The 24,211-nt window shown below is 44.8% G+C and overlaps 1 protein-coding gene across 1 annotated transcript in view; it reads left to right on the forward strand.

Annotated features, from left to right (window-relative positions):
• POLA1 (DNA polymerase alpha 1, catalytic subunit) overlaps positions 1–24,211 on the forward strand; it is a 2,011,520-nt gene that overhangs the window by 199,030 nt on the left and 1,788,279 nt on the right. Inside the window, exon 13 of the mRNA XM_085622423.1 lies at positions 14,756–14,830. Within this exon, the coding sequence (XP_085478549.1) occupies positions 14,756–14,830 (75 nt within the window). The remainder of the gene's footprint in view (positions 1–14,755; positions 14,831–24,211) is intronic.

The following is a 24,211-nucleotide window of genomic DNA, read 5'->3' on the forward strand; positions in this document are numbered from 1 at the left end:
TGATTTTACACAAGCAACACTATCCTAGTAGTTTACCAAAACTCATTCACTAGTCTGGAAGAGTTAATGGTACTGCACACAATCTACATATTTAAGTACAGCACATCAGTGTCAAAGCATGACTCATTTAATCAACATATAAGCAAAGACTGGATTCTAATGCTACTAAAACTTCACAACATGACAGAGTTTAAAACGGTTATCTGTCAGCAAATACATGATGTTACCAAATGATTCTCACACTGATCCCAAAAACACACAAACTCCCAGTGTGATTCTAGACAAGCACCACTATCCCTATGAGCTTACCAAAACTCATTCACTACAGTGCAAGTGGTAAGGGAACTGCACACAATCTACATATTTCACGACTGCAATTTACTGTCAATGCCTCACTCATTTAATGAAAGCATAAGCCATAACTGTCTTCTAATGCTACTAAAACTTGACAACCTGGCTGGTTTTAAAACAGTTATCTGTCAGCAAATACACGATATTACCAAATGCTTCTCACAGTGGTTCCCAAATGCACACAGACTCGCTGTGTGATTCTAGACAAACACTATCCCTTGCACTATATCAAAACACATCTAGAAGTAGTACTACATTTTAGTATAGAAACATATCATAACTAATTTCACAAATTCATAAACAATGACTGGTTTCTAATTCTACCAAAATATAAAAACTGCACAGTTATCTGTCTACAAACACATAAACACAAATGCCTATCATAGAATGGTTTCTACATGCACACACATTGTAGAGAAAAAAGTACTCCCTACACTTTAGCAGGAAAAATACCTTAGTCTGATTAAAATCAAAATAGTCTTCGTACATCCCCTCACAATTAAATAACTCATCTTTCAAGTTCTTTTGTAGATTAAGGAGTATATCAATCACTCACCATATTTTCTTTTACAGAATCTCTGCACTGTGCACCTCTCAGCAAAAGCAAAGAATGGAAAAGTTTCCCTTTCATTTTCCACACATATACATGTAAACATCAAATCACAATCCTTCACACAACCTCAAAAGCAAACACACATTTCTATTGGTTAAACATTTCAACCCTTTCCAACTGAAATACATTTCAACACTTCCCCCAATCTGCCTTCTGCCTGTTACCATAGAAACAGGTCATGGAACACTGCACTGAGCTCACAGGTCACAAGTTCAGCACACAATGTTCCTACACAAGACAGGAAGTGTGCTTGACTTTTCAACATATCCGCTTATCATATATAATGTTCCTTACAATCTGTTTTTGTTAACCAATAACAATCATACCTTTAAAAAACAAAAATATACACCCTACCTTTCAGTGTAGAAAGTTGTTATACAACCAATGATTTCTTGTCGTGTTTCAAAAAACGTTGCCGTGGATCCGCGCACCCACCGCGAGAGAATCTGTGCATCCAACGCGATAGGATGCGCGCACCGTGCGCGCATTTCGCCGTTTTTTTTTTTAAAAGGGGGGGCCACAGGGGGTCCTTCTGGGACCCCCTAAGCAGATCTAGAGGGTCAGAGTATTTCCACTCTACCCCCTTTATATCTTTTACACACTTATTCCCCTTCCATCTTCAGCCTCGCTTCTACCGAGGCAGAAAATGACCGCCAACAGTTCCTGGTTTCGAATGTAGAGAGACACTCTACAGCCAATTAGCATTCAGCGCGTGATCGGGAGGGTGCGCGCTCCGTTGGGGGAGGGTGCGCGTACGGTGCGTGTACGGTCCGCGGATCCTCCGCGGCCATAGATATCACTAACTTTTTTACCCTAATTTTCTCAGGAACTACCGAACAGATTCACACCAAATATGCAAAAGGCACGAGTCCGAACTGAGGACTACCTCTTTGCCAAATTTGGTGTCATTCTGTTCAGCGGTTCGGACTGTAGCTGCGACAACAGATCCTATGGGAAATTGCATGGGGAAAACGCGTTTTGGGACCCCCCTTTTTTCTCGGCCCCCGCCTCACGGATCACCGCAAAACTTTCAGGGTAGGAGCGGAGTGGACTGGGCAAAAGTTTGGAGAATTTCGCGAAGATTCGTTAATCGGCTCCAAAGATATTCCCAATAGAATGTTGCGGATTTCCTATGGAAAATAGGTCCTAACTATCTACTGGCGACTGCCAGTAGATTATATATATATATATATATATATATATATATATATATATATATATATATATATATATATATATATATACACACCGAACTTATGGCTCGCCTTTATCCATCAAATTATCTCAATATAACTACTATATCTACAATTGCTGCAATATTGAAAACATGCTTTTAAATACTCAAATTGGCTTAAGTACAGCTATCCTTGAGTCTGTTTATTAAATGCAACTTAAATATTTATATATTACCTTTATAGGTGTATATCCTCTATGTACTTATGTATCTTTTTATCCCTTTTCTCCTACTGTACAACATATTTAAAAAAAACATTCTCTGATGCACTAGTCTATTCTTCACCCTATATCTCTCAATATATCTACCACCACTCTGACTCATCCCAATCCTCATTCTACCACTATGATCTCCAAAATAACTTTATAGACTCTTTTGTCCTTACTCTTCCCAAAAACACATTTTACTACTACTATGATTTCTCTAATCCATTTCTGGAGCATCTTCTCTCTTCCATATCTCCTTTACCCTTTCCAAATCCCCTCTTATAACTATGATCTCCCAAAAAACACTTTCTAGACCAGGGGTCACCAACCATTTCTGTAATAAGAGCTATTTATGCTCAATGAGCACTTAGTGATTCCTGAGGCGGAAGCGAGGAGTCCACATCACCTATCTTTACTCCTGACTGTTTTTAAAATCGGCACTTGTCTTTTTAAACCTGTACTCTGCCATTTTTGCACTTACCTAACAGCTGAGTAGACGCTGTTCGGGGTAACTTGGCTGCAACAGTAGACGGTCTGCTTGGGATGGCCGCCATCTTGGGGGCTAACAATCAGGTAGCGGGCTAGTTCTTTTGCCCTCATTTGTATAAATGCTCGCGACTGAGCGCACGCACAGCGGACGCGCGCCTAAGGCAAGCCAGTCTGTGCCCGACCGAGGCAGGAAATGCTGCTCAAATCAGGTTAAGTGCCTCTTCTACGCCTCGTATAATGTATTCAGCCAAAACCCTGTTAACCATCAGAACTAGGGAATTAACCAACTTCTCTCCCAAGATATGTTTCCCTAGAAAGTTCCCAGAAGTTCTGGAAGGTCCAGTAGCGTGCAGGACCTGCTTTTTTCAACGAAACTTAAACATCTCTGGCCCACCGCCTCTCTTAAATGCACTTGACCAAGATGATATTAGCCCCAAGTATATCCTATGTAATGTTAGATCCCTAGCTAAACATCCCATTGAAATATGGGACATGATTAACTCTCATTCCCCAGACCTCTGCTTCTTTACCGAAACCTGGTTAAACCCCACTAACCATCCCCAGATTAACTTGGCCATCCCGGATGACTATAAATGTATTCATCTTGACAGGGATGGGAAAAAGGGGGGTGGTATAGCAATAGCTTTCAAAAACCATCTCAACGTTCAATGGATACCCCCCCCCCCCCCCCCCCTTAGCAATGACAGTTTGGAACTGGGCATCTTTAAAATGACCAGGTCTCCATCTGACAGTTGGAATGGAGCTCCGATCTACCGGCCTCCAGGACCAAGAGCTAACTTTTCAAATGAATTGATTGAGCAGATAGCCATGCAAGTCCTAGCCTTCAGCAACTTTATTCTGCTGGGAGACTTTAACGGCGAAGACCCATCGAATCTTGATGTGAACAACCTCATAGCTAGCCTGAATCTAATTGGACTTTCTCAAAAGGTCACTGCTCCCACTCATCGGGCTGGACATGCCCTGGACTTAATTTTTACTAATATAGATCATCTGTCCTGCTATCCTCCTTATCCCTTAACATGGTCTGACCATTTTATGGTCATGTTTTCCATACAATCTCAGTCCATTAAGACGCTAACAGGAAATGCAGCTCGAAAGAAGGAGCTACGTAGACCTTGGAATAACCTATCCCTGGATGCTTTCAAGGAGGTATTCCGCCCATACTCATCGGAGAGCGCTCCAGCTGACTCCGATGTCTCTGGGATGCTGGAGAATTTCAATTCCGTCTTAGTGACAGCATTCGATTCCATAATTCCCCCCCAAAACTACTGCTCAGCTTAACAGCATCAATCTGCCCCCTGGTACACCGCGGAGCTTCATATTGAGAAATCCAGGTGTAAAACCCTGGAGAGACGTTGGAGAGTCAGTAAAGACTCGCTGGACAGACAGGTATACAAACTATCTCTGTCCAAATACCACCAAAATATAAAAACTGCTAGACAAACCTTCATAATGCACCAAATTGATCAGGTCAGTAACTCATCCAAAGCTCTGTTTAACATAGTCAAAGATTTTGTATCACCCCAAGCATGTAGACCGTCTCTGACAGAATCACAAGAACAATAACTCTTTAGCAGCCCATTTTCACGATAAAATCGCGCAGATATATGCCAACTTTACTACTACCACGTCTCAGAATACTGAACCCCACATCAGACCTATACAATTGGGTTTACCGACAGCCAGTATTCTCAAGCAGTTTGAACCAATTACGTCAAATGAGGTCATGAACTCATGTCATTGCTCAATTCAATCTGGCATAATCCCCCCACCTCCTGGAAGGAAGCATATGTTCGCCCTATATTAAAGAAACCAGCTGCAGACCCTCAGGTACTTAGTAATTATCGGCCCATATCCTTGTTACCCGAGTTGGGTAAACAATTGGAAACCGCAATAAACAGGCAGTTAAGTTTCTACCTTGAATCCAACAACCTCCAGGACCCATCACAATCAGGGTTTCGTCCAGGTTTTAGTACCGAGACCGCTATCCTGGCAGTGACTGACTCCCTGAGGCGAGAAATGGAAGCTGGAGGATCAGTAATCCTGATCCTCCTAGATCTCTTCGCGGCGTTGGACACCATTTCACACGCTAAGCTTGTGGAGAGACTATATTCCTGTGGTATCAAAGACACAGCTCTAAAATGGCTGCAGAACTTCTTTTCTGACAGACATCAAACGATTATACTAGGGCCTTATCACTCATAGAAAACACGCTTGGATAAGGCTCCTGTCTCAGTCCAACATTGTTTAATGTTTATATGGCCCCATTGGCAAAAGTTGTAGAGCCATTGGGGTTCGAAATAATTTCATATGCTGATGATACTCCGCTTATGTTTACAATTGGCCCTGACACAGAATCTGAGAAAATCCGGTTCTCGGCAGGCATGCTCGCAGTCTCTAACTGGATGACGGAGAATTGTCTTCAGTTGAACCCAAGCAAGACCGAGGTCATGTTAATGGGGAAAGCCTCAACCTTTTGGATGGATGGCTGGTGGCCATCCCAGCTGGGAGCCACCCCCTCTCCAAAACAATCGGTGAAAAACCTGGGACTGAAACTTGACCGTGCATTATCTATGAAAGACCATATAGCAGCTGTCTCTAGCTCCTGCTATTATAGCCTATGTCAGATTTTGCCCTACCTGCCCATTAAATATCGCAGAACCCTGGTCCAGGCCATGGTGATCAGTCGCCTTGACTATGGAAATGCACTGCTGGCTGAAATAGGTTCGACGCTGCTCACAAAGTGGAAGGTGATTCAAAATACCGCAGCGAGAATGATTCTGAATCGCCCAGCTGGCTCCCCTTCAGCTCCTCTGCTGCGAGAGCTTCACTGGCTACCGGTCAGTAAGCGAACTAACGTTAAGATCTGCTGCCTCACCTATAATGCCTTAAATGGCAAAGGCCCCCTCTACCTCCAAAGGAAGCTCACCAAACCGGTATCGGTTCGCAACCTTAGATCAAATTCCTTAGGACTTCTAATGGTTCCCCGAATAAGTCTTTCTCGCACTGGTAGAAAGGCTTTCTCATACCTTGCCCCTCGCTATTGGAGTCAATTGCCTATTGCCTTACGCAAATGTACTTCCTATAGCATTTTCAGGAAACAACTGAAAGCTTTTCTGATCTTCGGGTAACTTCGGCTCTGACTTCCTCCATCAGTTTATCACTAAGTTAGCGCCGAGATGCCCCCAGGTAAGTCGCGCGCTTTAGAAATCTCCCTAACATAACATAACATAACAATGAAAATTATCCCTTGCTATTGATATTATTAGTGTTGTAATAATGACCACACCAGACAAGATTATCTTGGTAGCCACCCTATGCAAGATTAACAGCAGTGGTCACCTTGGTGCAGGGTTGCCAGCAATGATAAATTCAGTGCATCAGGCATGGTTGCCAAAAGCAATGTAAAAAATACTTTGTCAACTTGGAATGCCTTTATATGGATAATACACAGCAGCAGCTGAAACCCCTGGCTCCAAGGTAATAATATCGGTAATAGGTTTCCTCCAGTGCCACATGATTTAGGGTATACACATCAGCTATAAATATATTTTGGAAATTCAGCCATTTTTCTCCAAACAAGCTTGTGAGGTCTGAAAATACATGTTCGAGGCATATGAGCTGCAGATTGTACACTTAGCATAGGTCGCCATCTGGTGTTGGGCCCGGATGTTTGCAGTTTGTTTTTCTTCTTGGACCGTCTTTGGAAGTCACGAGTTTGGTGACTCCTCCTTCGGTCCGTACTGCGCATGGGCTTCGGCTCCATCCTCAGATTGTTTTTTTCCGCCATCGGGCTCGGATGTGATCCTTCGTACTCCGGCTTCGAACTTCTACGGTTCCAGCCTCGACGGAAAATCCTCGATTCTTCGAGTTCCTTCATCATCTTCATCTCTCGAAGCGGCACTTTTTCCATCCCGTACATCGACACCGGCCTTCGGGCCCTCCGCGACTCCGGTCCCGGCCGATGGAAAGGACTCCGTTTAAAAAGTGCCCAAAATGTGGGTCTAAATTTCCCCACACCGACCTCCATCAGGTGTGTAACCTTTGCCTCTCACCGGAACACGAGGCTCGAGACTGCCCCGCCTGCAAGTCTTTTCGATCGAAGAAAACGATCCGGGATCGAAAGGCTCGACGCACCATGGCGCACTCATCCTCGACAGTTCCACCGGACATCTTCGGAGACGACGCCGAAGCTTCGGGGCAGACACACACCGAACTGGGAGAAGACATCGTCAGCGCTTCCGAGGCCGACGACTCCGACCCGGAGGACGTAACACCAGGACAGCGGGCCGTGAGTACAATGCCCCCTCCCAGCCCCGCACCGAAAACCAAAGAGACTCCGGTTACTCCCTCGCCTGCCGGCCTGGGCAAAACCAAAACCAAAGCCTCGATCACCCCACCTTCGGGCCCGGTGTCGAAGCACTCAAAGTCTCACGGCAGCTCGGGATCGAGCCAGCCGACGCCCGGTGCCGATAAACACCACTCGGCACCGAAGCCTGCAAAATCCAGCTCGACTCCGAAACCACCGGTGCCGAAGCCTGGACACTCGGCGCCGACCAAACACAAACAGAAATCGGTCGGCACCGACGCTCCGGCGCCGAAACAGCATTCGACGCCGAAACACACGGAGACCTCCAAAAAGCAGGGCGTACACAGAACATCGAAACCTCCGGTTCCGAAATCGCCGGTGCCGACAGACGACTCGGCGCCATTGGCTCTGTTTACACCAGACCCTTTACAAAAGACTTTGTCCAGAGATCCAAAGACTGGCCTTTTGACTGTGATTACTAAGAAGCGTCGCCTTGAGGCTCCGGCTCCTCCTCCTCCACCCAAAAAGAGGGACTCAGCTACTTCTCCCCTTAGAGTACCCTCCCCACTGCCACCCCCCCTCCCACCACCACCCCCTCCACCTTTACCTCACTACGATCCGGCCCCATCCCCAGACCCGGATGACGGGGACCCGGACAATGACCCAGGGGACGCCCCAATGGATCCCACTCCACCAGGGACCCCAGATCCATGGGAGGATTATAATAACCCTGATGTACCCAATGTACCTCAAGACGACCTATACCCATCAAGGCCGTCTCCTCCAGAGGACTCTTTAGGGTTTCACCATTTAGTGCAGAGAGCAGCACACTACCATGGGGTGGACATGCACACGGAACCAGTGGAAGAAGACTTCCTACTGGATACATTTGATTTACAAGATCGTTCCACTGCTATTTTACCCATGCTTAAGGGTGTCACCAAGCACGCTACAGAGGTATTCAAAGACCCTGTCAGAGCCAGAGTACTAAACCCTAGAATAGAGAAGAAGTACAAGGCGGCACCCACAGACCCTGCATACATCAAGGGCCCTGCTCCTCTAGATTCCCTAGTTGTCTCCACAGCTAGAAAGAGGGCTAACTCCCAATCTTCAGGAGATGCCCCACCACCTGACAAGGAATCTAAACTTCTGGACGCGTCTGGTAAACGCACCGCCTACCAGGCTGCAAACATGTGGCGCATTGCAAATACACAAGCACTGCTTGCGCGATATGATAGAGCACACTATGATGAATTAGAGGCTCTTATGCAGCACCTTCCAGAGAAATACAAACGCCAAGCTCATGACCTGATACAGGAGGGCAAACTAATCACAAACACCTCCATTAAGTGTGCCCTCGATGCAGCAGACACTGCTTCTAGAGCCATAAACACCAGTGTCCTGCTTCGACGCCATGCCTGGCTCAGGATATCAGGGTTCAAGCCTGAGGTCCAGACATCAATACTTAATCACACCTTTGACCAGCAAACACTCTTTGGCCCAAAGGTAGACGAAGCGCTCGAAAAAATGAAGAAAGATACAGACACAGCGAAGTCTATGGGAGCGCTCCAGACCCAAGCCTCTAAGCGTTCCTTTCGACGCTCGTCCTTTCGTGGCACAGGTAGAGGCTCCTCCACCGATAATGCCTCTACCTCCTACAAATCCCCTCCTCAAAATACCTTTTCAAAGGGCAACCAAAGAGGTGGTTACAGAGGCAACAACAATAAGGGCAGGGGCAAAACCAACAATACCCGTTCTGCCACCCCACCCGCACAATGACTCCCCTTCGCTCCCCCCAGACCATTCCACTCCGGTCGGGGGCAGACTACAAGATTTTATCCACGTATGGGAGTCCATAACATCGGACAAATGGGTGACCCAAATCATCCGGTCAGGGTACTGCCTCGAGCTAACATCTACCCCACCCAATATCCCACCAAGGCACCGTCCAATGTCCCAAGAGCATTCCACACTGCTCAAACAAGAGGTACTCTCGCTCCTCCAGAAACACGCCATAGAGCAGGTACCCGACAATCAACGAAATCTAGGGGTCTACTCCCTATATTTCTTAATCCCAAAGAAAGACGAGACCCTCAGACCCATTCTGGATCTCCGGCCTCTAAATGCCTACATACATTCAGACCACTTTCACATGGTCACCTTACAACAAGTCCTCCCACTCCTCTGCCAGGGAGACTTTCTCACAACACTGGATCTGAAAGACGCGTACTTTCACATTCCAATACACCCCTCTCACAGAAAATACCTCAGGTTCGTGGTGGACGGGCAACATTACCAATTCAAGGTTCTCCCCTTCGGGGTCACCACTGCACCACGGGTGTTTACCAAATGCCTAGCAGTAGTAGCAGCACACCTCAGACGTCAACATGTTCACGTCTTCCCTTACTTAGACGACTGGCTCATAAAAGCCGCGTCCTACCACCAATGCGTGCAACATACAAACAGCACCATCCAACTGCTTCATCAGCTAGGCTTCACGGTGAACTACCAAAAGTCCCACCTCATACCATCTCACACAAAGCAATATCTCGGGGCCACCATAGACACCTCAAAAGGTATTGCCTATCCAAACTCAGCCAGAATCACAAGCATTCTAGCCTTACGCAAAATATTCCTTCCTCAACACTCTCTACCAGCAAGAGTGTTTATGAAGCTCATAGGGATGATGGCGTCTTGCATCTTCATAGTGCCCCATGCAAGACTCCACATGCGTCCACTTCAGGAGTGCCTAGCACAACAGTGGAACCAGGCCCAGGGTCAGCTGACGGATCTGGTGTTGGTGGACGGCCGCACACATCACTCTCTGCAGTGGTGGAACACCACAAACCTTTCCAAGGGACGGCCGTTCCTGGACCCGGTTCCCCAAGTGACTCTAACAGCGGACGCATCGCTCTCCGGCTGGGGAGCGCACCTCTTACACCTCACAATGCAAGGTCTATGGACGCCACAGCAAAAAACGCTCCACATCAACCATCTGGAGCTTTTGGCGATCTTTCTAGCCCTAAAATCTTTCCAAAAGCAGATTTCAGGCAAAGCAGTCCTCATTCGCACAGACAACATGACTGCGATGTATTATATACAGAAACAGGGGGGGACACACTCTCCCCAGCTCTCCCGCTTAGCCCAGAGCATATGGAGATGGGCAATTCCCCAAAACATTTTTCTCCTGGCACAACATGTTCCAGGCGTACAAAACACCATAGCAGATCTGCTCAGCAGACAGACTCAACAACTACACGAATGGGAACTGCATCCACAAGTTCTTCACCCATTCTTCCGACAGTGGGGGCATCCTCAAATAGACCTCTTCGCCACCCACGAAAACAAAAAATGCCCAAGCTTCGCCGCCAGATACCCACACCCATTGTCCAAGGGCAATGCGATATGGATGAACTGGTCAGGCAGATTTGCATACGCCTTTCCACCTCTCCCACTAATTCCATTAGTGGTCAGGAAACTACAACAGCACTCCCTCACACTCATTCTGGTAGCTCCGACGTGGGCCAGACAGCCGTGGTACACCACGCTACTACAACTATCAGTGGTACCACATCAAAAACTGCACCTTTCCCCATGCCTCCTAACCCAGAACCATGGAGAAATCAGGCACCCGGACCCAGCTCAGCTCAACCTGGCGATCTGGCTCCTGAAATCTTAGAATTCGGGTACCTTAACCTTCCCCCTGATTGCATGAACATCATCATGGAAGCCAGACGTCCTACCACTAGAGCATGCTATGCCGCAAAGTGGAAAAGATTTGTAATGTACTGCCGTAACAATACAATCAACCCTCTAGATGCATCCATACAACACATCATATGCTATCTGCTCCATCTTCACAGGTGTAACCTGGCGTATTCATCCATACGCCTACACCTAGCAGCGATCGCTGCCTATCTACAAAACAGACAGCATTTGTCACTCTTCAGAGTGCCCGCTATTAAAGCCTTCATGGAAGGCCTCAAACGAGTAATTCCTCCCAGGGCACCACCCTCCCCTGTATGGAATCTAAATTTGGTCCTTACACGACTAATGGGTCCGCCCTTCGAACCAATGCACAAATGTGAGCTACAATTTCTCACCTGGAAAACAGCTTTCCTTGTAGCTATCACTTCCCTTAGAAGGGTTGGTGAAATACAAGCGTTCACCATACAGGAACCTTACATACAAATGCATCACAGCAAGGTCATACTTCGAACTAATCCGAAGTTCCTGCCCAAAGTCATTACCCCCTTCCACCTCAATCAATCAGTAGAATTACCTGTCTTCTTTTCGCAACCCCAATCTGTTGCGGAAAGGGCCTTACACACACTAGATGTGAAAAGAGCGTTGCTATATTACATACAAAGAACGCAACCCTTCAGGAAGACCAAACAGTTGTTCGTTTCCTTTTCACCACCACATAAAGGCAACCCCATCTCAAAATCAGGGATAGCTAGGTGGATTGTAAAATGCATACAAATTTGCTATCATAAGGCAAAGAGAACATTATCTGTTCCCCCTAAAGCCCACTCTACAAGAAAGTTAGGGGCTTCTATGGCTTTTCTAGGGAATATACCCTTAGATGACATATGCAAGGCAGCCACATGGTCTACACCGCACACATTCACAAAACACTACTGTGTAGATGTGCATTCCCAGCAGCAAGCTAGGGTGGGCCAGGCTGTACTAAAAACACTCTTTCAAACAGCTGCAACGGATACCGGTGGTCGCCGCTAAGGTTGGGTACTGCTATATAATCTATGCTAAGTGTACAATCTGCAGCTCATATGCCTCGAACGGAATATGCTACTTACCAGTATGCATCTGTTCTTGGCATGTAGAGCTGCAGAGTTGTACACGCCCACCCGCCTCCCCGGCTACCTGTATCCGTTCCAGTCCATCTTATTTAGATACAACACACATGGGTTTCTCACTGTTATTACTACGCTCCATCATTTCCCTGTTGGCGAAAAACAATCTGAGGATGGAGCCGAAGCCCATGCGCAGTACGGACCGAAGGAGGAGTCACCAAACTCGTGACTTCCAAAGACGGTCCAAGAAGAAAAACAAACTGCAAACATCCGGGCCCAACACCAGATGGCGACCTATGCTAAGTGTACAACTCTGCAGCTCTACATGCCAAGAACAGATGCATACTGGTAAGTAGCATATTCCTTTCATCTCAGATGAACACTTTTCAATTTTAGTATACATATATTCATCCAAGCCAAAGACTCAAATTTAGTAAACTGGATTGCTCTCAGGAGAGCTTACAGGTACCTGGAGGGCTACCAGTAGCTTACAAGCTACTCGTTGAAGAAGCCTGTTCTATACTCTTCCATCCCTCCACTATCCTTTTCAATCCAGTTAACCGGCTCAAATGTCCACCGCTCAATTTAAATCTCATTTCCCTATACTAATTTACCACTAATCCTTCTTGGGTTCCAGAGTATCGTGCTCGTCGGGGTAGTAAGAGCTATATAAATAGTTACAACTACAATATTCTCTGAAATACCCGTCACCTCCAGAATATGGCTAAAACGAAGATCCCACAGACGCCTATTCACAAAGGCATTGTGGATTAAGTAAAGTAGGACTCCTTTAGTACACTCTTACATACTCTTGCATGTCTCTGTAAATTAGCTTAAAAAATCTGAGTGAAAAAAATGGGAATATTTAGAGGATATTCATATGCAATTAGTACAAATAGAAAGGACCAGGTTCAACCCATTCTGATGCATGTGCAAAACTCTATGAACTTTTACTAATGGGACACCTTTGTGTGCTTTCTTCCAGTGCAACCAATATCCCATAGCAAAGGGTTAACTTTACTGGTTACTGAATGCAGCATTAGAAGTAAAACATCTGCACAACAACACTTAAGAGGATGTTACATGATTTCACCTAAACACAGCTGGACGTGTTACTTTGTTTTACTACAGCACCGTTGCTTCTCAAGTGATCTGTTCAGAGATCAAAGCATGATAACAGTCTGTAAAGGAAACCACTTAATATTTCAATCTAATGTCTGAATGAATACCTTAACTGCAAATGGCAAACGTTTTTTACAAGAATGTTTTTTGGTCCATGGCAGTCAGAGCAGTCTCCATTAATGTGAAATGTTCATGAAACTCATCAGACACAGTATAGTTCACGCTAATTTAAGTATGCTCAATCCTAAAAAAAAAAAACTATTCCCCAACACTACTCAAACTACCATTTTCCAAACCAGAAACCTCTATGGCACTGTGATGTCTGGTCATTAACCAGAAGTACTAGACCAAAATTAATTGAGCTGCAAACGCCACTAAACATCGAAGAAATTAAAACCATTTTCACTACAAACAAACATGATGAGATGCATTGTTGCTTTTGCAGTTCATCAGCACACCAGCACTGTGTCAGTGTCTTAAAAAGAAAAATGCACAAATGGGCACAATCATGTTGCAAGCCGTTTCATGTGATAGTTAAAATAATCAGCCGTCTTAAACTAACTCCCCCCTAGTTACCAGAAACCTCCAAACTGTATAGGACCTATACCTCTGGTCACAGATTAGAGGCTGTGTAGTCCCCACATCAATGAAATAATTCATGGACTTGCGCGAACCACGATGCAGAAGACTAATTACATTTATTGCCATCATATCTCCTATTAAAGGTAGTGAACACCCATTTAAAGGCCAGACTTGAATCCATAAAACTCTGGACAAACCAGCCTAGGACTCTGATGTAGCACTGTTGAAAGTAAAAAAAATAATACACAACTCCAGACTGACAAAACAGATGGTCTTCATCGTTGCACCTGTCAACTTGGTTGCTTTTGTGCATCAGATCACATCTTAATGCAACGTTCCTTCCTTCTTGCTAATTCGCTCCGGTTTACCAGCGCAGATAACAACTGAAAACTGTTACCAGGCTTAACCCATTCTTATGCATGTGCACAATCTCTTCACCACAAACCCTTGGACTTTGCGGCATGACTCCACAAACATATTCCAGTCAGCGGTTCAGCGGATTCCCCTAGAAACACTGACCACTTAATTAACATGTGAGCAAATTAACTGATAAGTGATTACTCACCCAAGTTTCCACTGTATCAAACAGAAATGCTGCTGGATGCTTCTAAGCACATTTAGGAACTTCACCAATGTGACTTTTTGGAAGTTTGACAATCTTCCCATACCCATCAAGGGATAAGCCCAAATTCTCAATCTGAAAGTTTGGTATAAGTAACGCACATATGCCAATATGTGATAAGTATATTTAGTTTACATTCTAGCTCCATTGTCTGTCATGGCATCTCTCATAACCAAGCAGTACAATGGATGTGGCCACCTCTTTAAAAAAAAAAAAAAAAAAAAAAACATTGTGATTGAACGATCCACTCCCACGGACATGTGTACCTCTCATTTAGAAAGTTACTGCTTGACCTTGCTGTGTCACTTATGATAACACTGTATTGCTCCATTCCTGTTTGTGTTCAATATTTCAGATATTATTGCATTATGAAACCTGTTTTCATTTCATAGAAAGTTGAAAAGAATTATGCCTTTGAGATCCCAGATGTCCCAGCCAACTCTGAATACTTAGAAGTGCGATATTCGGTGAGTATGGACAGAAATGTTCTTTAATTTTGGTGGCATGAATAAGTTTCCTTTTCATCTGTTTGGCTGACAATACTTGTCACATTGATACATAAGTTTGCAGTATGTCAGCAGTGTCTCTTTGGAAGTTTCTTACTGTGGTGAAGTTTTGAATTTTCGTTGTCTGAATCCTATTTCACTTAGTTGTAAGACACTTGAATAGAGCTGAAGAAATAAACATCTGATACTGTGCATAACCGCATTTCACTGTTCTGCCGGTGAACAACTCTTTACTAAAAATCTGCCAGCATCTTATTTTAAGCTGTTGTGTCCCACCCAGAAAACAACCATTGATCCGAATGCACCCTTGACATAAAGGATCTCAAGCAGTTTCTCATTTTTTAATAAATGCCATGAGGAAGTAATGAGAGCATTTTGTGAAGTTATCTGAGGTTACACTTGGTGTGAGATTGTCATTAAGTATTATAGCTAGCTTATCCAATATTGGGGTATCTTTCATAGATTCACATGCCTGAATCATTCCCCGTCGTTGAGATGGAAGTCCCATGGTACCATAATCGAGCAGTATTTAAATGCCATAAGCTAAACTGGCCCTGAGCCATGTTTTATATAACTTATCTAGGTCCTTTAAAAAAAAAAGGATTAAATGTTGAATGCAGCCAATCAGCTTCTAGCACCCTCTAGAACCTTCCCAGCAGAGACAGTTTCCCTCAGATTTTTACCGCACGTCGGGTGTGAAGGGAGTCTCCCTGAGTACTACCGTTTTCTTCTACCTTCTAGGATTTTTCCCTAAGGTTTTTTCATCATGTCTGATAAGAAGGGACTCTTCCATGCCTGCAAGACCTGTGGCAAGAAAAGGGTCCATGTTGATTCTCAAATGGACTGAATTTATTGCCTCCACCCAGCCCATGAGTTAAAGCCGTGCAAAATTTGTTGCACTTTCTCTTCAGAAACACTAAGATAAATAGGGGAGGCTGCTTTTATGGCTACAGTCCACTAAGCACCGGAAGTCATCTGAAAAGGACAGTAATGGTTCATCCAAGCCTCACAAGAGAGCAAGATCTCAGGAGAAAGACTCTGGAGAGGGCAGAAAACAACTCAAACCCTCCAGAGAGAGCAGGAGAGATATTCTAAAGTCTCCTCTGAACCTTCGTCTGAAGTCTCCTCGACTCCAGTGAAGAAAGACAAGAAGCACCATAGAGCCTCCTCATCAGATCCGGGGAAATTCAGAACAGAAAAATTCCCATCGACGATGCCTCCGTCGACGACAGTCACTAGATCAACAAGTTACACTGTTAAGTCGGTCCCGTAGACAAAAGGTATGACGACAGCAGCCATCTCCGGGCCAATACTGTTGACGAGAGCATTGTTGCCGCCATCATAGTTGATGTTCACCCTATCTGTGCAGTCGACGAAGGCTTCATTGGCGAAGTTGACGAAGATACCGTCGACAACTATACCATCAACATCCCTACTGTCATTGACGCTGACACTGTCGACGACCGCTTTGCTGACGATGAGTCGACTGACACTGTCGACTGCTATTCCGTAGAAACTGTCGACGCGAACATAGATTGCAACAACACTGTCGGCGTCCGAATTCCATAGTCGGTGGCCAGGATTCTGTCGACACCACCATCGGCTATGATTAAGGTGCTGAAATTGTTTTTTCATCCGGAAATGTCAGTATACAGTAAAATCTCCCCTTTGCTTCCTTCGCACCTTTTGGACCTACAGTAGTCGTAAGACTAGGAGGAGGATGATGGAGTATACTGAGTGTCGCATAGTTCATCAGAGTTGCATGTTAAGTGCCAGGAAGATGACTAGGACTATGAAGATGAACAGTGCCATCAATCATATCTGGCACCGCCACATCATTATCAACACTATGACTATACTCCAGAATCTCGCCCTAGAGAGATGGCACATCTTCTGCCATCCTAGATTCAGGACCTTCAGGCTATGCTCACAGACTACAAACAAAGATTTCCATCTCAATGTTCACAAGGAGCCGTCGCAAGCTCAACCACAGTCCCTTGTAATACCGGTTTAGTCAGTGACACCTACAGTACCACACCCTCCTATACAGGAGCCTGATACGGTCGACCCATTCTCCTCAGACAAAGAGAGAAGGTGAAATTTCAGAACCTACGCCTCTCCTCCGTCACAACATCCAGTGGATTCCCCTCCAGAAGAGAGGTTTCCACAACTTAATGGAGAGGGCTTCTAATAGATTCCATCTCCCCATGACTGTTAAACATACGGACTGCTATCTGTATGATTTTAAAGAGGAAGCTTGGAAATCCATGCGAAAAATACCAATCATAGACTACACCTGGCAAGAGGAAGTGAAGATAATGAAGACACTGCCCATGATACCCGCATTATGAATAAGTACGGGGCCCCAGAAGATTTGCCTTCCTGCCTGACAGGCCACCCTAAATCGGATTCCGTTATTTCTCCGGCGGCACAAAGGAGATCAAAGAACCCAGCCACCCGGATCTCAATCCCTCCGGATAAAGAAAGGCGTAAGCTGGACATCCTGGGGAAGGCGTTTCTCCCACCATGGCTGCAAATACCATCAAGGTGGCCAACGCTTCGGCTGTCATCAGCTGCTATGATGGACAGATGTGGTCGGACATGGCCTTCTTACTAGACTTTATTCCGGAGGACAAGAAGCAGGAAGCCAGAAAAATCATCCTAGGAGGAGAGGGGGCATCCTCTGAGACAATCGACTGCGCTATGGACTTAGCCAGCAGAGGGTTTCGCCAGTTTGCAAGTGCAGTAGTCTTGAGGCGCCATGAGTGGTTGAAAGCCATCACCTTTAGACCGGAGGCCCAGACCAAGGTCCTGGATATGGCGTTTGATGGGGACACTTTGTTTGGTAAACATATAGTTGAGGCTCTTCTATCTATCAAAAATGATACGGATACAGCAAAATCTTAAGGCTCCCTCCAGTACAGGAAAATACCATTTAGGGGAGCAAAAGGATGTGGTTTTGCCACCTACATTGGAAACTTCCAGAGGGCGCAACAATATCAGCCACAATACAGGCAAGCCTATCAACCTGGTACCTACCGCCAACCTTCCACTACCGGTTTCTCTCGTCAAGGGGGCTGAAAGAGCATGTACCCAAGGCAGAGATACCGGGAGAAAGCAATGATCTGAACAGGGTACCAGCTCCCCCCTCCCTTTCCCCTCCTGTGGGTGTAAAGATCTCCAGTTTCTCCAGCAATGTGAGATTATAACAACGGACTGTTGGGTGCTGGATTTGATTGCCTTCGGTCATACTCTGGAGTTCGTAGAGAAACCTCAAACTACTCCACCCAAGGGAGCCCCTCCCCCTCAGCTTCACCTTTTGCACAAAGAAGCAAAAGTTATTCTCTCAAAAGGAGCTATCGAGGAAGTTACAATTCTGCAAAGATGTCCAGGTTTCTATTCCCTTTTTTTCTGGATAATGAAGTTAGGGGAGTGGAGACCTATTTTTGGATCTCAAAGTTAAACAAGTTCCTGAGGAAGCAAACTTTCAGGATGGTAACTCTGGCTGAGATCTTACGGCGTCTCAGCAAAAGAGACTTCATGACCTCCCTCGATTTCGAAGACTTATTCTTCCACATCCCCATTCATCGGAATCCTCAAATTCTTCAGATTCACAGTAGCTGGTACCCACTACCAATTCAAAGTTCATTTCGTCCTTTAGTTGGCACCCATGAAATTTACAAAGGGCCTCACGCTGGTGGCCACAGCCCTACACATTCTCAAGATCACCAAGTATTTCCCTACTTGGACGACTGGCTGCTAATGGCACCAACTGCAAAGAAAGCAACCAGGACCACAAACGCCTGTCTTCTGCTGTTCAGCAAGCTGGGGTTGACAGTCAACATCACAAAGTCTTCATTTATTCTCAATCAAATAGTACCATACCTGGAAGCCAGATTGGACACTATTAAAAGCAAAGCATTCTTGTTGGAAGAACGGCAAACCAGTTTATGACAATTGGCTATGGCCATCCCATAGAAAGTCTTTCAGTAAAGAAATGCAAGTCGCTCCTAGGGATGTGCTCATCAGCGATAGACCTGGTTCCCTTGGCCAGACTCAAAATGCAACCTCTCCAGGAAGAATTGCAAAAGCAATGGCTCAAATGTTGGGATCTTTCGAAGTTACCATTCATATTACTCCGGCCATGAAGTTAGCAATGCAATGGTGGTACCACTCCCCGAACCTTTCTTGCAAACCATACCAGACAACATCCTGACAACGGATGTCTCCATGGAAGGCTAGGGAGGTCATTTGCAGGAACTTCAAATTCATGGTAAAAGGTCCATTTCTCAAAAACAGTCATACCAACAGCCTGGAGTTGAAGGCTGTACGGACAACACAACAAGTATGTTCTATATAAACATACAGGGAGTGACCAAATCTTTCACACTGGAAGCGCATGAACTGTGGAGCTGTGCAACAGAGCACAGGATTTCTCGGGCCGAGCATGTTCCAGGTTTACACAACATGCTCTCAGCAGAGCTACAAACAATTGCCACAAATGGGAACTCAACCAGTTCCAGCTGGATGGAGTATTTGCCCTGTGGGGAAAGCCACCTCTGGACCGGTTTGCCATGAATATCGACGCCAAATGCTGGTCCTATGCCAGCCAGCAGGTTCCCCCTCCCGTAGTCTCAGGGCAATGACATTTCGATGCGATGGTCAGGGATATATGCCATTTACTTTTCCCCCCATCCCATTGACTCCCAGGGTACTGACCAAGATGAGGCTGGAAGGATTTCGCCTAATCCTCCTTGCGCCCAGGTGTCCCAGGCAACATTGACTCCCAGAACTACGTCACCTTTCATAAGCCAGACCCATACGTCGGCAGCTGTTTCCTCCTCTCCTGTCCAGGGACAACGGTCAAGTGCACCATCCGAATCCGGAGTCACTGCACTTTCACATTTGGCTCCTGAATTCTGGGCGTTTAGAGATATGAACATTTTGCAACAGTCAAGAGATCCTCTCGCAATCTAGAGCAAAGAGCAGCAACAAGATGTACAAACTTGGAAAAGGTTCTGTTTTCGGTGCAGACGAAAAGTCTGCATCCATTTCAATCATCCCCGCAACAGTTTTTACCGTTTCTCCTCTCCTTGGCAAAATCTGGTTTAGCTTTCACTTTTGCTTCGGTTAAGGTGCATCTGGCTTCCATCTCATTATAGGAGTGGTTCCAGTGCCACTTCTCTATGTGCCGCAAGCCTGATGAAACCATTCATGAAGGGGCTGTTTTCTACTTTCCCTCCAGTACGAGCACCTCCACTGGAATGGAACCTCAATGTGATCCTTGCACTACTCATGAAAAGACCATTTGAACCCATTCATAAAGCTGAATTGAAATTCCTAACCTAGAAAGTCTCTCTTCTGCGGGCCCTCACCTCAGCCAGAAGGGCCAGAGAAATCCAGGCGTTCACTATTTAGAAACCCTTTTTAATACTTAATGAGGACACTGTGATTTTAAGGACTAATTATTACTAAAGTGCCGTCACAAGTCCACGTCAGTGAGCCAGTTATTCCCCAGGCCTTTTTTTTGCAACCATCAATGCCTGAAGAGCAAGCACTACATACACTGGATGTCAAACGTTGCCTTAAGTTCTATCCTCGGAGAACGAAGGACATTCGAAAGACTGATCAATTATTTGTTGTCTATGATCAAGGCAGAGAAGGGACTGCAATAATAAAAGCCACTATTGCAAGATGGATATCTGCTGCGATAGTTCTATCATGTCAAAGCAAACAAACCTTTGTAAGGTGGATTGTAAGCAAAGGCTCAATCCACCAGGGCAATTGCTACGTCCGCGACCCTGGAAAAGATCTGCTGTGCTGCAACCTAGAGGACCACTCAGACCTTCATGCAGCACTACTGCCTGGAATCCGCACAGGATGCAGATTCAGCGATAGGCCAGGTGGTGCTTCACCATCTCTTCATTAAGGTAAAGCTCTTTCTAGCCATTGAAAAGAGCCTTATGGTGGTTTCAAATGCTGGCATGTACTGAAAGATTTAAAACAGAACTAAGTAAGGTGTACCTTTAAGTTACGCTGGCGTTTTTTTTCCTTTCCTTTTGCTAATGCGAAGTATGTGGAAATGCTAGTATATAAGTGATAAGTTACCCTTCTTTTAAGAGTATATTCTGTACATTGATGAACATAACAGTGCGCACAGGTATAGCCCTCAGGGGTTTTTCATGTTACCTCAAATTTTTGGGGTTCATTAAGTGATAGAAGTCACCCACCATCCACAACAGACAAACTAAAATTGGATGTGACTGCTTTCTACTCTGATTTAGGCATGTGAATCTATGAAAGATACCCCAATACTGGATATGAAAATGAGTTACTTACCTGTAAATATGGTTATCCCGTATTGGTATCTTTCATAGATTCACATGCACCAATCCTGCTCCCCGTAGAGGCGGTTTCCATATTATTCATTAAGATGCTCACTTCTCACTTGTGCTGGGAAAATCTGAGGGAAACTGCCTCTGATGGGAAGGTTCTAGATGGTGATGGCAGCTGAATGGCTGCATTCAACATTTAGTCCTTTTTCAAAAAAAGACATAGATTTGCTATATAAAACATGGCTCGGGCCATTATAGACTATGGCATTATTTAAATAGTTCTTAATTATGGTAATGTGGAACTCCCATCCCTAGGACAGGGAATGATTCAGGCATGTGAATCTATGAAAGATACCAATACTGGATAACCGTACTTACAGGGAATTAACTTATTTACTTAATCTCTGGCAACAACACAAGAAATCCTGCGTTCAAATTACTAAACCTGGATTACTAATTTTACAAATTAGGAATTATGCAGAATATTTCTTTAGAAGAAAACACATCTGAATTCAATTAAGAGAACATAATTATCTTGCAGATCATTGAATAGTTTTTCCGTTTGATCGCAATTTCTTTTCACTCCCCGCATATTGTTTTCACAGCAGGGAACGCATTTTATGTATTTTGATAGGTCTACTTTTGCTTTAATGTATTCCAAGTCCTTGTGGTGCTTGCTACCCTGTTGAGTGTGCTTCCTGTTTCCGTGTTGTGCATATTCGGCCGCATGAATGGCTGGAATGAGCAAGAGGCTAACTGATCAAAGTAAAGGCGCAAAAGTGAGGCTACGAAACTGCGACTCTATAGTTTGCTTATGAAGGGGGGTCCTGAAACCTTGCTGTGTCGAGTCATATACTATCTTTAAGCATAAGGATCTTAAATTAGCTAGGAACCTATCGGTCTATTTTCGGATAGGGTTTTATTAGCCTCGTAGAGTTGGCCGTATGACATCTACTAATGGCATCTGTAAAACCATTGCGCGTCTCCTTTGCAGGGTGCAAGAGATGCTCGTTTCAGTGCCCTTTGCTGGCTCCCGTTTTAACGAAAGGAAGTGAAAGGGGCGGGTGCGATGGGATTGTAAGAAAAACAGATGCATCAAGTGATTGCTGCATTTTAGTCCGTTGCTTGGGCCACTTGCAGCAATCAGCGCAGCCACCTGCCTTATTATAAGCGAGTGCAAATCGCCCCCCGGTGCAACGGAGATCTTGAGGCCCATTACTGATGTGATAATGAACGGGGAAGCGAGATTACCACCTGGCCTGTAAAAGGCACGACGAAGGGTTTCTGATGAGATGGCAGGCTGGTTCAAATCCCTGGCAGTGCAGCAATTTCCATTTATCACGCGTTAACGAATGGTGAAAGAAATTACTGCTAGTCTAGTGCACCGTGAAATACTTGGTCTGTAGGTTTCGTTAAAAAAAAAAAAAAAGTGGTCTAGTTGCCATTGTTACTGTTGTATTGACGAGGAAAGGCAGTAGTTTTTAGCTAAGTGGGTTCCTTCTGCAGACGTCTTGGAAGGCATTTGCAGGAGTCCGCACTGGTTTTCAAATTTCACATTTTTATATGAACACGAAGATCATGCTTTACATTTGAGGCGGGTAACGTTGTTGCTGCAAGAGTTGGTTTTTTTTGAAAAAATATGCTATTTTCTTCTGTTACATGTGTGCGTGACACATTTCGTCTTTATGAACTACAACATCAAACTGCTTCCGAAACTTCTGATAAATAAATTACCTCCAGCCGTCGCTTTGTGTGGGTGGCCTATGCCCTCTTATCACATCGGCCTCCAGGCTCGGTGTTTACTATTTTGTGGGTTGGGTACCGTTTCCACTTTTTTGATACTGTGGCTTTGTGTGCAGCCCCCATACGTCTGCACATTATGCGAGACAAAACATTTTTGTGTGCATACGTGTATAGCTGGTCTATGATCGATTCTCTGTTTGCACTGGTGTTCCTTCATCGTGCCTCAGTCATCTGGAGAGTCACAGCCTGTTTTTTTTGCCTGCATTCCACCTTATTTTCTAGCAGACTCTCTATTATGGCTACAATGACCTCCATTTGCGTACTAGAGTAATGTTTAAGAGTTTGTTCCTTCTGGTGCCCATAGGCCATAGTAACTTTCCACAGTAAAATCACTTGGGTGTAAGTAATTAGCTGGTACCAGGCAATCTTGTACTTGCAGACCTGGACTCTGCATTGGATTGAGGGAGTTTGCTGGTATTTTCCAGTCAATTTTGTCTTGCGAAATCCGCCAGGCATGTTTATCAGCATTTAGTCAAAGACTCTGCACTAGTCGAAGTCTCATTGGTATGTTTTTCTCTAGTGTTATATCTGAGTTTGTCTCGACAACGAAACACCCAAAATCATGCACTGGTATCCGTCCATCTAAGCTTAGCATGCTGAAAATCAAACCTGACAGGGGATTCACTTTCCAAGTCTTTGAAAAAACACCTTTTTTTTCTGTCTGAACCCCATCATGCAGACCATGTTTGCGTAATTTTATTTTGCGCTTTTCTACCCCATTGTTCGAGAACCTTAGAAAGAACAGAGCAAGTTTTTTTTTTTTTTTTTTTTTTTTTGAGCGGGGGGCTCACAAAAATACAATTAAGTGAGCATGGCAAACATAAATTCAGCATCTAGAACATCTGGTAGATAACAATGTGTAAAACTGTTTTGAAGAGAGGAGGTAGAGAAAAGAAGCGAAACAACATGTGAAAGTTAATTAAAATTAATTTGAGGAGGAAAGGTCCTTATTACTTGACTTTTATTTTTCTTCATTGTGAAAGTAGAATAGATGTAAAAGTTAAGATTGAAAAGTAGTGCGCCTATATCCACCTGACAACTGATGTTTTCTGCCTTCGGTTGAGGGTTCCACTATAGGTGAGCAGATTTAGAAGAGTATGTGTATGCTCCTGAGTTTGGTTTCAATTTCTTGATCATGAAATTGGAATTTTCTGTGCTTCTTAAGCAATTTTCCAGTAGAGATGTGAAGGCAGAAATGAAGCTA

This window comes from Triturus cristatus, chromosome 8 (assembly GCF_964204655.1).
Source record: "Triturus cristatus chromosome 8, aTriCri1.1, whole genome shotgun sequence".
Lineage (NCBI taxonomy): Eukaryota > Metazoa > Chordata > Amphibia > Caudata > Salamandridae > Triturus > Triturus cristatus.